The sequence below is a fragment of the Mytilus californianus genome, unplaced genomic scaffold (genome assembly GCF_021869535.1).
Source record: "Mytilus californianus isolate M0D057914Y unplaced genomic scaffold, xbMytCali1.0.p SCAF_4, whole genome shotgun sequence".
In the NCBI taxonomy this organism is placed as follows: Eukaryota; Metazoa; Mollusca; class Bivalvia; order Mytilida; family Mytilidae; genus Mytilus; species Mytilus californianus.
The window spans coordinates 69,899,863-69,920,026 of record NW_026262690.1 but is presented as its reverse complement, the minus strand read 5'-3'; the positions used below and the strand labels follow the sequence as shown (position 1 = coordinate 69,920,026).

The 20,164-nt window shown below is 32.5% G+C and overlaps 1 protein-coding gene across 1 annotated transcript; it reads left to right on the top strand.

Annotated features, from left to right (window-relative positions):
* Window positions 1-716: 716 nt before the first annotated feature.
* LOC127698641 (uncharacterized) lies at window positions 717-17,253 on the top strand. Its single transcript, XM_052202208.1, has 6 exons — window positions 717-1,906; window positions 6,207-6,237; window positions 9,608-9,794; window positions 10,791-10,931; window positions 11,420-13,555; window positions 14,071-17,253. The coding sequence occupies exons 1-6, from the start codon at window positions 1,646-1,648 to the stop codon at window positions 14,921-14,923; spliced, it is 3,609 nt and encodes a 1,202-aa protein (XP_052058168.1). The 5' UTR covers window positions 717-1,645; the 3' UTR covers window positions 14,924-17,253.
* The last annotated feature ends 2,911 nt before the right edge of the window (window positions 17,254-20,164 follow it).

Here is a 20,164-nt window from a genome sequence, read left to right as displayed (position 1 = left end):
AAGTTTAGTTGAATGACAGATATAAGAGAAATAGAAAGATATCTGTTGTTAATTTATCATTCAATGCAAAAAAGAACAGATTGAAAAATGTTTGGTTTGATTATTTTCAATTGAAGTATGGTCAAATTACAACCTTGAAAGCATCAACATTTAATAGCTATCATGTAATTATTAGATAATTTAATTTCAATGCAAATTACCTGAATAATAACATCAGCTGAATTTTATACTGGAGCCTGAAAGAAATGTGTTAAAAAAGTAAAATTAATACTTTTTTAACAAATAAATTTTTTCCCAGTTCTTGAATCTTGCCAGTGGTTGACATTTTCACTTGTTGGAATGTGTTTTTAATGTCAGATATATATTTGCCTCTGTTGAATATATTCACAATTTGTTTAGATTTGAGATGATTAGATAGTTTTCCATATTGGTTTTGGATAGATTCGAAAAGAGACAGTATTGTTACTTTCTATGCACTGCTATTCACATTCTGTTAAATTGATAGAAAGCTGAACTTTTTAACAGCAGCTGTATGTCTGAAATCTTTTCTCATTTTCTTTAGAGAAACATTTTGTGACATCTCTCTAAGTGGGTTTGACGCAATTGAAAAGAACAGAATCTGATAATTTTGGTCTGAAGAACAATTGTTGTAGAAGAGACAAAGCAGGCAAGAGTGCTTTGAACAATAACATCTTTAAGGAAATATGATGTATTACTTGATTTTATCCTGGAAAGTGATTTGTAAAAATCAATGTTTTGAATCAGACAGGCACCATAGTGTAGTAAATTAAAGGACAATGTCATGAAACGATGACAATGTCATTTACATTGTTCTAGCATCACCACACTGTGTACAATAAGGCCAGTCACGGTGAGAGTTTGTCAGGCTCTCATAAATGGTATCCTATCAACCACCTTCTGTAAGCTTACATTAATCAAGTTCACATATGAGAAACTGTATAAACATATAGGTGCTCATTTATTATATTTTGAAATGCTTCAGTGATGTACTTGTTTTATACATTCAGAGGTCATTCCTCTTTTCAAAATGGCTGGATCTGCACCTGATATATCATGTTTTTCAATCTCTATTCTTATTTTGTGGAAAATAACAGGCACTTGTCTGAAAAAAAAAATACCTATATACTTTAATATAAGTATTTTTTCAGAGACAAGTGCCTGTGGAAAATAAGAATAGAGGGGCACCATTGATAAACTACTATTATTGTGATATTGTATGTGAAATAGTTAGAATGCATTAAATAAGTTAAAATATGAAAGAATATTTACTAAAAATAAAGTATATACATGTATAAGGACAGAGACATATATACACATATATGTCTCTGATAAGGATGAGGATCTGCAAATAAATTAATTTTGATATGCAAAGGACTATTCTGCAAACATGAAACTGGCATGCATAAACCCTACACATTTCAATATATAATCACTATGAACTTTGAGATGATAAGCTTTTTAGAATGATTTTTTTACAATTACGTTCTTTCTATGGTTTAATATAGGTAATTTTTTGGGCTTATGTCAGATCTTGGTAGGGGAGATAATCAATGAAAAAACCGAAGATCAACAAAAAACTGCTGCCTCATGAAATATCCTCCCCATTTGCCCATTTACAATAGTCATGGACCAAAAAGCAAGAAAAACAATCCAGAAACTCATATTGAAACTGGACAATTCTTCAGAAAACGGAGTATTTAACTGTCTTGTTGAAATCCGTAAAAATGTGCTGAAAACCAAAGAAGGGATAAGCTATCTGTTGAAAAACGGAGGTATCCCGAAGATTCTTCAAATACTACAGAAAAGTGATACTGATAACAAGAGTGTTGATGTCATTTTAAGTACACTGGGAAATTTATGTATGGATAATGATGCCAGAAATATGGTAAAATACACTCTGTGGTTATGACAGTATTGAGCAGTCAGTTGGTAGCTTCACCACCTCACACTACCAAAGACTACAGAACAAATTAAAAATACCATAAATACAACTTAATATTTTTGGTCTTTAATTATATATTTGACTTACCTTTGAACGAGGATGAATATGTTAATAAATAAATATACCTACTAAATATAAAATAAGAAGAAATAGTTATCACCAAAGTCAAAGAGACCAGCACCTATATAGGTACATTTGTAATAACTACCAAAACACCAATAGTGTTACAAATATGATAAACAACTAACAATACCTATATCAACATAACAACAACTTGAAAATAGTATTTTATAAAGTCAATCACACTAATCACAGCCTTGTTTATGTTACCATACCAACTGAAATACTATTACCAACCGACAGCAGAACAGGAAAAAAATACCCAAATACTTACAGACATATACATGTATGAACTACAAAGAAAACATATAAATGGTATTTCATTGGAACATGCTACTAGTAGCTACAATACAGTCAAACACAGTTGACAGCTTCAGAGCACACCTTGTTGCAGGAAGGAGTCCCAGAAAAAAATTGAAATAGACTTTCAAGACATCATATTTATTTAAATTAACCTTACACAAGGTGTTCTCTGTTAACACATTTAAAATAAATACCAAATGTAAATACTGTTCATTTAAACACTTAACTGTAATATACATGCACATATTCAAATTTTTGGCATTTACAAGATAAATTGGTAAACACCACCTATGCACAACAACAGGTAATCTTCAGTATCCAGCAGTTTTGTGCACCTGAAGAAGTAGAATTAGAAGATAATACATTCTGAAAAGTATTCTTAGTCAATTTCATTAGCACACACACATATTCGTATTACATTGTACCTATATGTCTCTGTTCTTAGTGAGTAAATAGAGCACTTTCAAGTTATGTCCTTCACCAGAAAAGTTCTTCATTCAATTATGCGCGCCTTTATGATGTCATTTACCAGATAGAGGGGATCGCCTGTATCCCTGCACTATTGTCATTATGCAAGACAAATTAAAAATAATTGTTGTTCCGTAGGTACTTAATCATTGTTAATCACAATTCCCTAATGACAACAGTGCTGATTATCAATTGTAAGAATTTAATTTTCCGAATAATTCGTGCAATAAAGCATCATATTTTTTCAACTTCTTGCTCAACAAGGGAAGGAAGTGACGATGCCCCTAAACGCACGAATGATGTTCACTAAAACAAAAGTTTTTGAATGAAATGCAACGAACTTGAAAGTGGTCTATTACATCAAGTTTTTCCCTTATCACTTTATAACAGCTAGCTATCTTCTTCAAAATGAATTCCTTTTTACAATCTGAGTCTTCACTTTAATAATGACTTAATTTTATAATGAAAATTCTGTTATTACAAAGAAAACTACATTTTTAGCTCACCTGGACGGAAGACCAAGTGAGCTTTTCACATCACTTGGCGTCTGTCATCGTCGTCTGTTGTCGTTAACTTTTACAAATATCTTCACCTCTTAAACTACTTGGCCACAATCATCATTAGTGTATCTTGTTTTAAAAAATGTGTCCGATCAACCCACCTGCCAAACAATATGGCAGGCATTATCTTGAAAACTGGTAACTATGATAGATAGAGAGAAACTTTAGTAAGAAAAAAATATCAGAAAGACAAGACTTACTTATAAGTCAAATTGGCGAAATTGTCAGATGACTCCTTATTGGAGTCATTGCCCTTTAATCATGTTAATGACGTTTTTGATTAATATCTTACAAAAATCTTCTCTGAAACTACTGGGCCAAATTTAATCAAACTTGGTCACAATCATCATTAGGGTATCTACTTTTAGAAATGTGTCTGATGACCCCACCTGCCAACCAAGATGGTCTACATGGCTAAAAATAGAACATAGGGGTAAAATGCAAGTTTTGTTTATTAATTTAAAAATCACTTTGAATAGAGAAATGTTTAGAATGTTGTCAGATCTATCTGCTGTCTATGTACGTCAAACTGTCAGATGACTTCATTTAGGAGTTATTGCACATAAATGTCAAAATTTTACCATTTTTTTTTCATTTTTGCTGATTGATTATTTTGAAAACTATAGTAGACCGAAAGAATCTTATTTCCTGAAAAGTGATCATCAAGACAAAATCTACAATTAAATCTAATGGCTGAAATTGTTGAAAGACTCCTTATTGGAGTTATTGCTCTTTGATTACCATTTTTACTAATTGCTTGCTTTTCAAATTCATGTTCACCGATTTGACTCTAATTCTCATATTTGATCTATAACATACTAAAACGTATATCCAAATAATAAAAAGTCTAAAATGAATAATTTACAATGCATGGCCTTGATAATATGTATCAGCATTTCGTGTGTATTTTAGTCTAGATGCCATCTAATTAACCATTGAGGTGACCTCCGAAGACTGCTGACGGTCATATAACCAGATATAAACATAAACATAGATATAAATAGATAGCAAACTCATGCAATTGGATTTTTCTAGGTCTGTTTGATTTCATATTATAGGTTTAAAAAATATGTTAATAATCGTTTTTACCTATATAACAATTAGTTTTTGTAGATCGAATCAGTCAACCAAATGGTTTACCCTTGTTTCGCTTTCAATGTTGACATTCTTTTCTTTTTAATAGCTGAACACGCCTAGTCCATGCGTAACCCATCTCTAGCTAAGGGGTTCAATTGAAGTTCACATGAATACGGATTTAATGAGGTCCAATTATTCACCTGCAAGTGAATAATTCATTAGCGATGTTTCTTTGCTTATTTTGACAAAACTGAACTAAACTGGCTGCTAAAAGCAAATTATTATATCACTATTTCACTTTCATTAATGATTGAACAAAAAAATCATATTTTATTTTTTTCTATATCTCGTAGCTAATGCCCCTTTAAAAACTATAATAGATAGATAGAAACTATAAATAGCCAAAATAATCAACAAGACAAGATCTTCAAATAAGTTAACATGACCAAAATTGTCAGTTGACTCCTTATTGAAGTTATTGCCCTTCAATGATGATTTTTCCCATTTTTTGACATTTTTGTCTATTATTTTGATAATTGAAATAGATAGATAGAATTTTTAGATAGCAAAAAAAAAAACGATCAGCAGGACAAGATCTACAAATAAGCCACATAATGTGACATTGCTGAAATCTTCAGTTGACTCGTTATTGGAGTTATTGCCTTTCAATGATAATTTTTCAAAATAATGGCATTTTTTGCCTATTATCTTGAAAACTATATGATAGATAAATAGTTATGTTTGTCAAATTTCAGACAGCTACACTGTTGGTAAACTTAGAGGGAAGGGGTCAAAAATTTGCACATGGTCTAGTTAAAAGACATATAAATTGACGAAATATTGAATCTGATGGCATAATTGATTACATAAGAAAGAATCTTATGTTTCCCAAGCAAAAAAATTTACCCCCCAAATTTGTATCATAATTCTTTAATTAATTCAACATCCTTTAAAATAGGAATGCTGATAATTTCAGACCATTTTGAACATTTTTTACAAATATATGAGCCCTCAAAGTTTGACCCCATTAATCTCAATGGAAGTGTTGGAAATTTCTGTGCATGTTTTAATGAAAAACTAACGTTCCATATGACCTTTCAAATATTATTAGACTGTCAGAATTTCCCTTATTGATTCATTAAGTTAGACAAAAGAAGCATAGTGATATGAAAACATTTATAGTACTGTATCATGTAATGTGTGAAGCCTTTTGGAATGGTACGGAATGTCCTGTGAGGTGTTGTCCATTTTGGAAAAGACACTGACAATGCATTATTAACTTTTACTTTCACTTTCATTTTAAAGTTGTCAAATCAATTATTGTGACGTTACGTCTTGTTAACCTTTGTAACCCCATATGCACCGCATTTTATGTACTTCAGTATTTGTTTTCTATGTTTAAATTGTCCTGAAGACGCCACCGTAAGTGGCGAAACATGTAGATCAAAATAAAGATTTTCCTTGCAGTAATCTACGATGTTGTTGTCTTTGTGTAGCATTATTTTCCTGAGGTTTTAAGACAACCACAGCATACCTCCGGGTATCCATCCTGATTACTCTCTACCAGCCTGTACCGTTAGAAGGTGTTGGTTCACTCGATGCAACCTGTTTATATAAATGTTTAAAGCAAAGGTCTCTAAGAGATATTTTAATGTTGACTCTCTATATTTCTTGTAAAGGCAATAATATGATTTAAAATTTTATTTCTTATTCAGGTCAGAAGATCCAGTGGCATAGAAATTATAGGTATGGATTGGAAAAATTGATATGACAGTATATATTTTAGCTTCTTGTATGTTCTGTAGGTTACCTAAAACAAGTAAGTTTAGTTCTGTGTTGAATATGAAGCACAAGTTTTAATTGAAAAAATGTGGAGAGGCGAAACCAAGGCAAGCTGTGTCAAGCAGTTGAAGATTTCATTAGGTCAGTTTATGGCGAGCTACTAATGAAAAGTCAAGGGCATTTGTTATGCATTTGTATCAGCATTGGCACATCTTATTTCCATGGAGATTGCTTGGCCAAGCCCCTCTGTCGTGGCCTTTTGAATTTGAAACTCAAAGCTCAAAGATTGTCTAATCAAGTCTTGGTAATGATGTACACAAACTGAAACTCGTATCTATTGTTTGCAAATGCCAATCTCAGGCATACATTTTATTGTGCATGCCAACCCTACCGAATATGTACAATTTTTTGTTAACTCTGAATTTTTTTTTCTATGTGGTGAAACATTAAAAACATGTCATTTCATACAAAAAAAGGTTGGCATGTATGCTTAAGAGTAAGAACACTGCTGTTTTTCTTTTGAGTATTGCATTTCTATCAGTACACACAATATAAAAATAAGGAGATGTGGTATGATTGCCAATGAGACAACTATCCACCCAAGTTCAAATGAAATGAATGTATGCAATTATAGGCAACCGTACAGCCTTCAACAATGAGGAAACCCCATACTGTATAGTCAGCTATAAAAGGCCCTGATATGAAAAATATGAAACAATTCAATTGAGAAAACTAACGGCCTAATTTATAAGAAAACAATTTAAGAAAAACAAATATGACAAACATGAGATGGGATGTACAAGTACCCGTCCACTTCCACTTTGTGTTTTTGTTGGATGTATTTCTATTTGTATCCATCTGATGAGTTGTGCCTTTTTCAACTGATTTTTATACGACCGCAAAAATTAAAAATTTTTGGGTCGTATATTGGTATGATGTTGGCGTCGTCTCCGGCGTCGTCCGGCGTCGTCCGGAAACACATTGGTTTTCGCACTCTAACTTTAGTTTAAGTAAATGGATCTCCATGAAATTTTACCATAAGGTTCAATACCACGAAAGGAAGGTTGGGATTGATTTTGGGGGTTATGGTACCAACAGTTAAGGAATTAGGGGCCAAAAAGGGGCCAAAAATAAGCATTTTTGTAACTTCCAGACAATAACTTGTGTGTAAGTGTATGGATCTCTCTGACATTGTACCACAAGGTTCCATATCACAAAGGGAAGGCTGTGATTGATTTTGGGGGTAATTGCCTCAAAATATTAGGAAATAGGGGCCAAAAAAGGGGCAAAAAACAAGCATTTTTCTAGTTTCATGACAATAACTTGTGTGTAAGTGTTTGGATATTTCTGAAATTGTACCACAAGGTTCCATATCACAAAGGGAAAGCTGGAATAGAGTTTGGGGGTAATTGCCCGAAACGTTTAGGAATTGGGGGCCAAAAAGGGGCCAAAAATAAGCATTTTTCTAGTTTCCAGACAATAACTTGTGTTCAAGTGTATGGATCTCTCTGAAATTGTACTGCAAGGTACTATACCACCTAGGGGGGGGATTTTTTTTTTTTCTTTTTTTTTCTTTTTTTCCTTTTTTTTTTCTTTTAAAATTTTCCATTTTAAGTTGGTTATTTCTGATTTATATTTAAAAGCAAATAATAATGATATGGTAGGAGATACACACCAAACAGGATGTGTAAATTATTATATAATAAGTATTGCACAATAGCAAGAAATCTTCAATTGCACAGTATTGCGCAATAGCAAGAAATCTTCAATTGCACAGTATTGCGCAATAGCAAGAAATATCAAATAGCACAATATTGCGCAATAGCAAGAAATTGTCAATTGTACAGTATTGCGCACTAGCAAGAAATATTCAATTGCACAGTATTGTGCAAAAGAAGATACTTCGTATAAATTGCTTATTTCTTGATCAATTTCAATGGGGTTTTATTCTTGAATTCTTGGGGTTCTTTAATATGCTGAATCTAACCGTGTATTAAGTTTTTGGATTTTGGGCCCCGTTTTTAAATTAGTCCACATTGAGGTCCAAAGGGTCCAAAATTTAACTTTGTTTGATTTCATCAAAAATTGAATTATTAGGGTTCTTTGATATGCCGAATCTAACCGTGTATTTAGATTCTTAATTTTTGGTTCCGTTTTCAAATTGGTCTACATTAAGGTCCAAAGGGTCCAAAATTAAACTTAGTTTGATTTTAACAAAAATTGAATTTTTAGGGTTCTTTGATATGCTGAATCTAAACATGTATTTAGATTTTTGATTATGGGCCCAGTTTTCAAGTTGGTCCAAATCGGGGTCCAAAATTAAACTTTGTTTGATTTCAACAAAAATTGAATATATGGGGTTCTTTGATATGCTGAATCTAACCATGTATTTAGATTTTTTATTTTTGGGCCCCGTTATCAACTTTGTCCACATTGAGGTCAAAAGGGTCCAAAATTAAACTTTGTTTGATTTCATCAAAAATTGAATTCTTGGGGTTCTTTGATATGCTGAATCTAACCATGTATTTAGATTTTGGATATTGGACCATAATAGGTGAATGTCCAATTTAAAATTTTTAAGTTCTTAGACCACATTCATTCTGTGTCAGAAACCTATGCTGTGTCAAATATTTAATCACAATCCAAATTCAGAGCTGTATCAAGCTTGAATGTTGTGTCGATACTTGCCCCAACTGTTCAGGGTTCGACCTCTGCGGTCGTATCAAGCTGCGCCCTGCGGAGCATTTTACTATAGTTTGTTGTTATGTTGTACTGTTACACCACTGTCCCAGGTTAGGGGGAGGGTTGGCGCCTTCAAACTAGTTTAACCCCGCCACACTCTGTATGTGCCTGTCCAAAGTCAGGAACCTGTAATTCAGTGGTTGTCTTTGGTTGCTGTGTTTCATATTTGTTTTTCGTTCATTATTTTGTACATAAATTAGGCCGTTAGTTTTCACGTTTGAATTGTTTTACATTTGTCATTTCGGGGCTTTTTATAGCTGACTATGTGGTATGGGCTTTGCTCATTGTTGAAGGCCGTACGGTGACCTATAGTTGTTAATTTCTGTGTCATTTGGTCTATCGTAGAGAGTTGTCTCATTGGCAATCATACCACATCTTCTTTTTATATGAACCAACGACTACCACTGAACTACAGGCTCCTGACTTGGGACAGGCACATAAAGAATGTGGCGAGGTTAAACATGTTTGTTAGCGCTCAACCCTCCCCTAACCTGGGACAGTGGTGTTACAGCACAACATAAGTATGGATTTTTCTTAAAATAACTCTTTACCATGAATATGTAATGAAATTCCTTTTACTTCTCTTTTTTAGCACATGTTTTTGGTGAATCGAAGACAGAAAGTATACAAAATAGATGTTCCAGGACCCTGGCAAACTTGGCTTTAACAAAGGAAAATATTGTTATTATTCTTAAGGCAGATGCTGCAGAAACCCTGGGAAAACTACTACAATCTACAAAAACCAAAGAAAATATTCTGACATACAGCAGAACAGTAAGGTACAATAATAGATAAAATAAATATATTTCTTAGGGAGCCACAGACTAGGACTATAGTAATCTTTCTGTCTGTCTATCTGTCTGCCTGTCTCTCTGTCCATCAGCACTTACTTGTTGTATGATTAGCTAAATTTCATCAAACTATTATTTCCATAATTTTTATGCAGTGTTAAAACCTATAAAAGAAAATCCATTTTGTTTTTTGTAAAATTTGGACAAAAGTTGTTAAATAAATTCAGAAATCACAATTTTTGTGAAAGAATTTTTAAAAAAAATTGATACAATGTATATAGTATTCACAATTGATTCCTAATATAAAAACTTCATTTTTTGTGAAAATTCTGGAATGGATTGGCAATAAAACAGTTATATTTGAGTTATAAATTCACTAACATCTTTTTATGAAAATTTAATTGAAGGTTTAAAAAGGTAATCTAAATTGATTGCAGATGCCAAAAATTAGGAAAAAAAATAGGTTTTAGCATATTTTTTGTTAAAATGTTTTTAAAAATATCCCAAATTTTGAGAAACATCTTTTATTATTGACTTAAAAAGTAATATGCATTTGATTCTGAAAACAGTTTAATAATAGAATTACAATGAAATATTCTTTAGTTTTTTGTCAAGTGATTTTTTTTTAAAGTTTGTAGTATAGAATCATTGCAATGTATACATGTCAGTCGGACACTATGTAATTAGCCAACACAATATAGCCAAGAGTGCTAAAAGTGGTATACCAAATTCAATTTGGATCAATTTATAAAGGCAGTTACTTAACATTGAAATTTAATAGTGCTAGCAGGGCATGGTGTCCTATTAACAATTTTTCTTGTTTATAGTGGGTTTTTTTTTGTCCATATGTCAGATATCAGAAAATATGAATGAATTGAATATACAAAGTAAAACTACATTCACATAGATTTTTTGGTGTATTCCACTTAATTATACTGCTTAAAAAAAGAAAGATTAGTACATGTATTTTTAACTGAATTTTAGGTTGCTTGTTAGTAACAACAGACAGATGGAGAAGCTTCTATTAGATGATGTTGTTCTGTATCTAGCAAAACATCTCAGTGATTCAGAGGAAGAAGTTAAGCATTCTATATTAAGAACTATTCATGAGATTTCTGCTGTAAGGTAAGATTCCTATAGATTGATGGAGAAGTAACAGTACCACTGAAAAAGAACTGTTCCCAAATTTTATTTCTTGTCTCACACAAGGAATTCTAAAAGTGGCTGTGGTTGTCATCAAATTTTCCTGCAAAGAAACTACATGTGTAGTGCAGAATTGTTTTTATATGAACAAGATAGCACATGTATATTGTGTCATAAAGTTTTCAACAGATTGATATACATCTGCTACCACACAGTCATTATATTTTAATATTATTAATTTTTCCAATAAATATTGTTACATCTTCATTCTGACTTTTTTTTTTAATCAGTCTGATTTTTCGTCAGTCAAGTTAATATACTTTCTGTGAAAATAGATAGGGTTGACTAACTAGCATCAAAACACTAATTACCTCAAATGACAGTGAGTGTTTATTTTAATATGCTTTGAAATCTACTTTTTTCCATGAAAATAATGAAAAATGTTTAATACTTTTACATTTTTTTTTCAGTTGTTCTGTAGGTTTTGCCAGTCAGATTGTTAGTTCTGGTGCCCTGCCGGACATACTGTCCCTAATGCTTCACAGTGATAGTACTATAGTCAACCAGTCCATTACAGTGATAAACAGACTTTCAAACCAGCCTAATTTCCGAGCGGGCTTGGGATCAGCTGGAGGAATAAAAATAATTCTTGATATTTTTCATGATAAAAAAAATGGTATTGACAAAAATACATTGCTAAATATTCTTTGCATGTGTTGTAAAGATGGTGTCAATCGAATAAAAATACGTGACAATGAAATTTTGCAGTTATTTTTAGAATGTCTTTACAAGGATGAATACAGTGTGCTACACGATAAAGTCATCAGTGCTTTACAATGCTTTCTATATGATGATCCAAGTATTTCAGTTTTACTTGAACATGGTTTGATTAAAGTTCTGGTCAGTCATTTGCAAAGAGTTGCCAAGTTTGAAAGTGTCGTCTGCCAAGCAGAAGATCTGATTCCAACTTTCATCAGTAAAGACCAAATGAATGAGGAAATGTTAAAAGAGCAAGAAATGTTCAAGAAACTGTATCAGTTTCCACATCAAGTTGACTCCAGATGCAACGGAAATGTAACAGAAAAGAAAATGAAGGCAAAGGTTCAGCTAGACAAGGTGGAGGAAAAAGAAGAAAAACGTAAATCTGTTGTTTACAGCATGGACAGTCCATCATACATTCCACATTCCTCGTGGGATATTGACCAATATACCAAAGGTGAAAAATGTAAACAGGTATTTGTGAAGAACGATACAGAATTGTCAGAATACAGTCCCCTAAGTACTGTTTCATATTATTCACCAAAAAGTAACTCTGAAAGTAGTGGAGAAAGTCCCACAAATTCTAATCAGTATTCATTAAGTCCATCCAAATTCTCATTTAGTAGTCCCGGTTGTTCATCATGGAGTGTTGCTGAAAGTACTCCAGAAAATTGGTTTTCAGTTTCAACGGTTAATAAAGATCCAAACTATGGCATGGTTTGTAGTATTCCATACTCTTGTGGAAGTCCAGAAAAATGTGAAAGTCCTATGGCGTCATCACCTGTACCATTTCAGCAAGATGAAGCAGAATTTTCAAGTTGTGAATCTGAGGATGATGAATTAGAAGATGAAAATTCTAGAAATAAAATTGACAAATCAAAGGAAAAACAATGTGATGTTTTGTTGTTGGATAATATCACACAAATAAAGATGGAAGAGACATTAGATATGAATGAAATCAAACACACTGTTGATAAAATTGATCAAACAGTAGAGAAACAAGAATGGGAGACAACTATTGAACAAATGCCCAATGTAAATGGGGATAGTATAAAGCAGAATGATACAAACAATATGGAGACACATGTACAGACAAAAAGGACTAAGATGACAGATGATAGAAGTGACATTAATGTAGAAAACCCGTCAAAAAGAAGAAAACTTGATTCTTTTGAGTCAGATCTGAGATCGTCCAGACATGTTAAAGAAATTGAAAATCAAATATTGATATTACTGTCACGTGTGTCACAAATGAATGATCCAAGTCAGCACATAGTTACCATAGAAATTGTCTGTTGCCTATTGGATTATTTACACAAAGTTGATAATCCACAACCAAGAGCAGCCAGAATTCTATCCAGGCTTGCTAAAAACCCTCTATGTTTTGAGAAGTTACTGAAAATGAACTTTAGTATGTTGGTTTATTACAAGTTATGTCTGTACAAATACGAAGATGAAATAAATAAGCTCTCTAAAACTGACAACTGCATTCTTCAAACATCACAGGTAAAGAGATGTACTGACAGAAGAAAATCATCAGGATCTGATCACTATGGTTACAGAAATAATTCACAGTATTCTTTTCTTGATAATCTAACTAAAATTTCTGAAAGCATTCCAAGTGATAAAAATGAAAGAAAAAGATCTGCTGCAGACCGAGGAAAAAATGTCATGACATCAGAAGAAGAAAAGTCCTATTTTAAAGCACAAGTTGGTTTGACTTTATTGCAAGATCTGTGTATCCAGGCAGACAGTCATTTTGGTAGAGGTGAAGTTGAACGTTTGGTGTACAGATATCCAGACATTATTAGAGAATGGTTAGCTGTAGATGTGCTGTATATTTTATGGTAAGATTTTTATGGTACTGCTTATTTCAATTATATCATTTGGTGCATTTTTTAGTTTTTGTCTTTGAAAATTTGATAGAATTCTGATTCATTTTTTTCATTTGTAGATTGAAATAACTGATTTCCATTGAATTTGATGCTAAATTACATCCTTTTTACACCTTTGAAAGCATCAGTACACATTCAGATATACATGTATGAGTCACCAATTTATTCCTTATATTTATAAAAAAATACATTTTAATACTTTACAAGTAATACTGCACACAAAGAGTTGGCACAATGAACATAATTTCATTTTAATTCAGCTCCGTATATTGAATCTACTTTGATGCCTTAACTAGGAGTGCCAGAAAATATCAGCAATATTTATTATCTTTTATCAAATGTGTCAAGCAGAATATTTCTTTTTTTTTATCAATGTGAGCTTTTAATTAGAAAAAAAAACTTAATAAATCTATAACAATAATAACAAAATTTGTATATTTTGATTTTAAAAAATTAATACTTTACAGGTTGAGAGGCATGCATGGACACTACTTCAGAAGAATGCATTTTTTGACGAAAATTTTTGATATTCTACAGAATCTAACAGTTAATACTTCTATATGCCAAGCAGCACTTCAAGGTTTGGTTTTTCTTGGGAAGATGATCAATTTTCAGATGAAATGTGAAGATAAAAGTTTTAGAAAGGACTATGTTGTGCATGAATCCGAAGATCGTCTAAATATAGTTGATGTTGTACCTGAATCAGAAGATTGTCTAAATGGGGTAGACATGGATATCAGCATTGATTTGGAGGCATGTAAATTTGATTGCGCTGAGGTGTCACATAAAGTTGTATTTTTAGTTGAAAACCAGAAACTTATATGTTGTAGAAACTTACTATCAGAATCGTCACCTTTGTTCACTGCTATGCTTCATGGGAAATTTTTAGAGGCCAATAAAAATGAAATTGTGATAGAAGATACAACATTTTACGCCTTTCGCTATTTGATACATTACCTGTATAAATGTACTGACAAATGTCATGTAACGGGTCATTTTTTGGTTTGTGATAAATCTATTGAAAATGTCTATCATTGTTTGGAAGTCTTTTCATTGGCTATTAAATACCTCGTATATAGACTGCAAACATTCCTTCTACAAATTTTATCCAAGCATTTAATGACAGCTGAATCCTGTTGTCATGTCTTTGACTTTGCACTTTTGCATGATTTTTCTGATTTAGCAGACGACAGTGTTATTTGTGTAACAAAAAGGGGAAATAATCTGGAAAGAATGAAAGGACTTTATAAATTTATATGTGGACAAAATAAAGATGCTTTTCTGGTGACTCTTAAAGATTTGTTCACAAGTTCTCTCTAGAGTTGTCTGCATTTAAGTATAAGAAATTGGTGTCCATTTAGTCTGAGAAAACATTACTAAAATGATTAAAAATTAATGTGTATCTATGTTATTGTGTATCTCAAACAACTGACATTTACATTGAATTTATTATGTTTTTGATTACTCAAAACAATCAATGTTGAGGTTATGTAGGAAATTTAATATTCAAAATTAAAATTGGAGTTTTAGTTACTGTGATTTTCATCATGTCTCAGTAATATAAACAATTATTTCTTGATATAAAGTAAAGTTTGATTATTGATTTTCTTGGCTAAATTTTTATATATGCACTCATATATTTCTGAAAGTGAAGAAAATTTTGTAATAGTGACTTTTAGCCAAGCGAGTATTCTTTAGATAATTAAATGGACCAATATAGTATTCAGATTGCTTTAGTATCATCTTCAGGTATAAAAGGATGAATTCCATCAAATGATTAGAGTACTTAATTCAAATTAATGAAATTTCTACTAATGGAATAAATGTATTTTCATTAGTTATGCTAGAAAGGATACATATATACAAAGTCTCAAGTCATATCGCTACTCATTTTAAGACTACATATATAAAACAAAGGTATTTCTTTAAAAGAGAGGTCAAGTATTTTAAGCACTGGTTGGACTTACAAAATTGAGGTTAGAGTTTGGGACCATTTTTATATTACTTTAATACCAAATTAGACATTTAAAATTAATTTTGATAAGACCGCTAAAAATTTGAGATCATATATTGCTATCATGTCGTTGTCATCGTCATCCGAAGACATTTGGTTTCCAGACAATAACTTTAGTATTAGTGAATGAATCTCTTTGAAATTTAACCACTAGGTTCAATAGCACAAAAGGAAGGTTGGATTGATTTTGGGGGTCATGGTCCCAACTGTTTAGGAATAAGGGGTCAAAAAGGGGCCAAAAAAGGCATTTTTCTAGTTTCCGGACAATCACTTGTGTATAAGTGTATGGATCTCTATGAAATTGTACCACAAGGTTCCATACAACAAAGGGAAAGTTGGGATTGACTTTGGGGGTTATTGCCCAAACCGTTCAGGAATTAGGGGCAAAAAAGGGGGGAAAACAAGGTTTTTCTGGTTAATGGACAATTACTTAGGTATTTGTCTATGGATCTCTATGAAATTGAAACACAAGGTTTCATACCTCAAAGGGAAGGTTGGGTTTGATTTTGGGGGTTATGGCTCAAACTGTTCAGGAACAAGGGACAAAAGGGGGGGGACAAGGTTTTTCTGGTTTCCGGACAAATACTTAAGTATTAGTCAATGGATCTCTATGAAATTGTACCACAAGGTTCCATACCATACGCAGAAGGTTGGGGTCGATTTTGTGGGTTGTGGCTTTAATTGTTAAGAAATTAGAGGCCAAATAGGGGCCAAAAACAAGACTTTTCTAATAATTTCTAAGCTGGTTCTAACATAAATTATTTCTGATCTATATAAAGAAACAAAAAATACTGATATGGCAGGAGATACACACCAAACAGGGTGTGTAAATTATTATATTTAGTTTGTAAACAGATTTACTAAGTATTGTGCAACAGCAAGAAATCTTCAATTGAAAATAAATACAAATCTTTTAACCAATTTCAATGAGGATTGATTTAAAGTCAAAAACTGAATTCTTGTGGTTCTATGATATGCTGAATATTCAGATTTTTAATTTTGGGCCCTGTTTTCAAATTAGTCTATATTAAGATCCAAAGGGTCCAAAATTAAACTTTGTTTGAATTCATGGTTTTTTTTTATATGCTGAATCTAACCATGGAATTAGATTTTGGATATTGGACCATTAAATAGATTAAATTCCCATTTAAAATTTTTCAGTTATTTGACCACATTTATTCTGTGTCAGAAATCTATAATGTGTCAAATATTTAAGCACTATCCAAATTCAGAGCTGTATTAAGCTTGAATATTGTGCCCATACTTGCCCCAACTGTTCATAGTTCGACCTCTGCGGTCGTATCCAGCTGCTCCAGGCGGAGCGCATTTTTGAATTCTGCACTACCTAAAATTAGATATATATACATACCAGTGATCATCATAAATGTGGTTTTGAAAGAAATTAAATCTGGATCATCCTATGTAACATATAAAAAAGATGAAATTGAAAATTGAAACTACTGCTCAGGGCTTTTAACATTTTAAGACTTAATTTCAGATGTCCTTAGCCTAACTTTGTTGTTGTTATATGAATAATGTTTATGCCTGAAAACAATTGTGATATTTTATTTTATTGTTACAAGTTCTACATACTAAGACCATTGTTTATTAAAAAAATTAAATCTGATCACACATATGATTTGCTTTCTTCTTTTGACTACTAACATGTTGACGAGCTGACTATTACATTAAGCCCAATGGAATATTGTGAAGCTCTCAAACAGGAGGTGGTTGCCTACAGTAACATTTGTACAGGACACTTTTATAGGATGCCATTAAAATATTGCTTGCAAAAAGTATTATCATAATGGTAAAAGATGAACATGGTGTATGAATTCATGACACAAAATCCATTACAAATCTAACAAACCCAAAAACTAAGGAAAAGTACTTTTACTGCTGCTCCTCATCTTAACAACATGGTAAAGCCTTCAATACTTGGCAAAAGCTTACACCTTATTTCAAGATCAAGATGACCCCAGTTTCAGTGGCGGATCCAGAAATTTTCATAAGCAAGGGGGCCCACTGACTGCCATAGAGGGGGCCCGTTCCATTCATGCTTCAGTGATTCCCAAAATAACCAACAAAATCCCCCCCCCCCTAAATCCGCCTCTGAGTTTGAAATATATTTGCTTATTCCACTTATTTTCCACATCACTGTCCATTTTGATACCAAATTTGGTTCACAGCAGTGATTGGTGTAGCTTGTTTATATTGGTGTTTGCTGGAGCATCCACATCGTCGCACGTTTACTAATACACAGTTGTGTCTCCCTATTTTGAAAATGGAATCTACCTACTACTATTCATGCTCAGCTACTCGATGAAAGATGACATGAATGTGTTTAAACTGTTTACTCCAGTCTTAGGTCTCTGATTTGTGAAAGTTTGTTTTTAAAAAAAAACAAGCAACTGCAGTTTTTGGGAAGTAGAAAATGTCTTATAAAGAAGAAAGGATATGGGATATCGATCCATGACACAAAATCAGTATGTGCAAAGCAAAAAACACAAACAAAGGAAAAGCGCCTTTATTGCTGTTTTTTTAGTTCAAATTTATGTACTTTTTACTGACTATGCAGAGAGGTAAAAATGACAAAATAAATAATAATGCTATTGAACCAACTACTTATACATATGTTAAAACAAAGTGAACATGTTGTGACTTGGGGGACAAAATTAAATCAAAAAGGAAACAATGAACATAGTGTAAACATCAATGTTAAATTACTGAGAAATAAAGTGTATAGATGCTACATAATCACCAGTATGAAACTAAATCAACATTTTCTACATCGCTAAGAACAGTTTGACAAATACAACAAAACTTAGTTGTCAAATTAATTGCCGTGCGTCCATAGGACTCTGCATTTGATCTGGGACATAATATATATACTATTCCCAAATTTGATGCATTAATGAAGCATTCAAGTGAGTCCCAATCATAGAGATTGGTGGAAAGATATGTTTAATTCTTTGCAGCGTAAAAGCTTGCTGTATTGCTAGGCTCATAAAATTTGATAAGTCACTGACTTTCATCAAGTTTAATTTTGAGGCTGTCGTCTGGCCTATATTCCTGTACGTTTCTTTAGTTTATGGTCTTGGGTTAACATCAGGATGTTTTTCGAGTGCATGTTCTCTTGTCTACAGATTGACTATATTACTACACATCTCCATTTTTCATGTTAAACATGCTTCATTACGGTTATGGCCATTTTTATGGCGGGGTTATGCCCCCTTATCCATCTGTACGTCCGTAAGTCCCAAAATTGGTTTCCGTTCTCTAACTTTAGTTTGCCTCAACAAAATGTTATGAAACTTGCACACAATGCTTATTACCACAAAACACAGATCAAGTTTGAATTTTGGTGGCGTCACTTTTACCGTTCTAGAGTTATGCCCTTTACAAATGGAAAAATTGCTGAATTTTTCGTTTCCGTTCTCTCAACTTTAGTTTGCCTCAACCAAATATTATGAAACTTATACACAATGCTTATTACCACAAAACACAGATCAAGTTTGAATTTTGGTGGCGTCACTTTTACCGTTCTAGAGTTATGCCCCTTTACAAATGGTAAATTGCTGATTTTTCGTTTCCGTTATCTAGCTTTAGTTTGCCTCAACCAATACACAATGCTTATTACCACAAAACACAGATCAAGTTGAATTTTGGTGGCGTCACTTTTACCTTTCTAGAGTTATGCCCTTTACAAATGGAAAAATTACTGAATTTTTCGTTTCCGTTCTCTAACTTTAGTTTGCCTCAACCAAATGTTATGAAACTTATACACAATGTTTATTACCACAAAACACAGATCAAGTTTGAATTTTGTTGGCGTCACTTTTACCGTTCTAGAGTTATGCCCCTTTACAAATGGAAAAATTGCTGATTTTTCGTTTCCGTTATCTAGCTTTAGTTTGCCTCAACCAATACACAATGCTTATTACCACAAAACACAGATCAAGTTGAATTTTGGTGGCTTCACTTTTACCGTTCTAGAGTTATGCCCCTTTTCAAATGGAAAAATTGCTGAATTATCGTTTCTCGTCTCTAGCTTTAGTTTGCCTCAACCAAATGTTATGAAACTTATACACAATGCTTATTACCACAAAACACAGATCAAATTTGAATTTTGGTGGTGCGCTTTAACCCTTCTAGAGTTATGCCCCTTTTCAAATGGAAAAATTGCTGAATTTTTCGTTTCCGTTCTCTAACTTAAGTTTGCCTCAACTAAATTTTATGAAACTTATAAACTGTGCTTATTACCACAAAACTCAGATCAGGTACACATTTGGGTAGTGTCACTTTTACAGTACTTGAGTTATGTCCCTTTACAACGTTATATGCAAGCGGGGGCATCATCTGTGTCCCATGGACACATTCTCCATTTAGTTTTATCTAAGTAATAACATAATGCCAAATTGTATGAGGTTAGAGTTGAGGTCTGATATAGCGTTTTTTTTTGTTTGTTTTTTTTCCTAAATATCTGCAAAATACCATGTGGGTAGTTCAGGAGATTTTTTTTAATGATAGGTCATTGATTTATGGTA

What these genes read in the sequence shown, in the direction of transcription:
- LOC127698641 (XM_052202208.1), top strand. Translation starts at nt 1,646, where the DNA reads ATGGACCAAAAAGCAAGAAAAACAATCCAGAAACTCATATTGAAACTG. An exon ending in CAGTGGCATAGAAATTATAG is followed by an intron (nt 6,238 to 9,607) that starts GTATGGATTGGA and finishes TCTCTTTTTTAG; the next exon opens with CACATGTTTTTGGTGAATCG. An exon ending in CATGAGATTTCTGCTGTAAG is followed by an intron (nt 10,932 to 11,419) that starts GTAAGATTCCTA and finishes TTTTTTTTTCAG; the next exon opens with TTGTTCTGTAGGTTTTGCCA.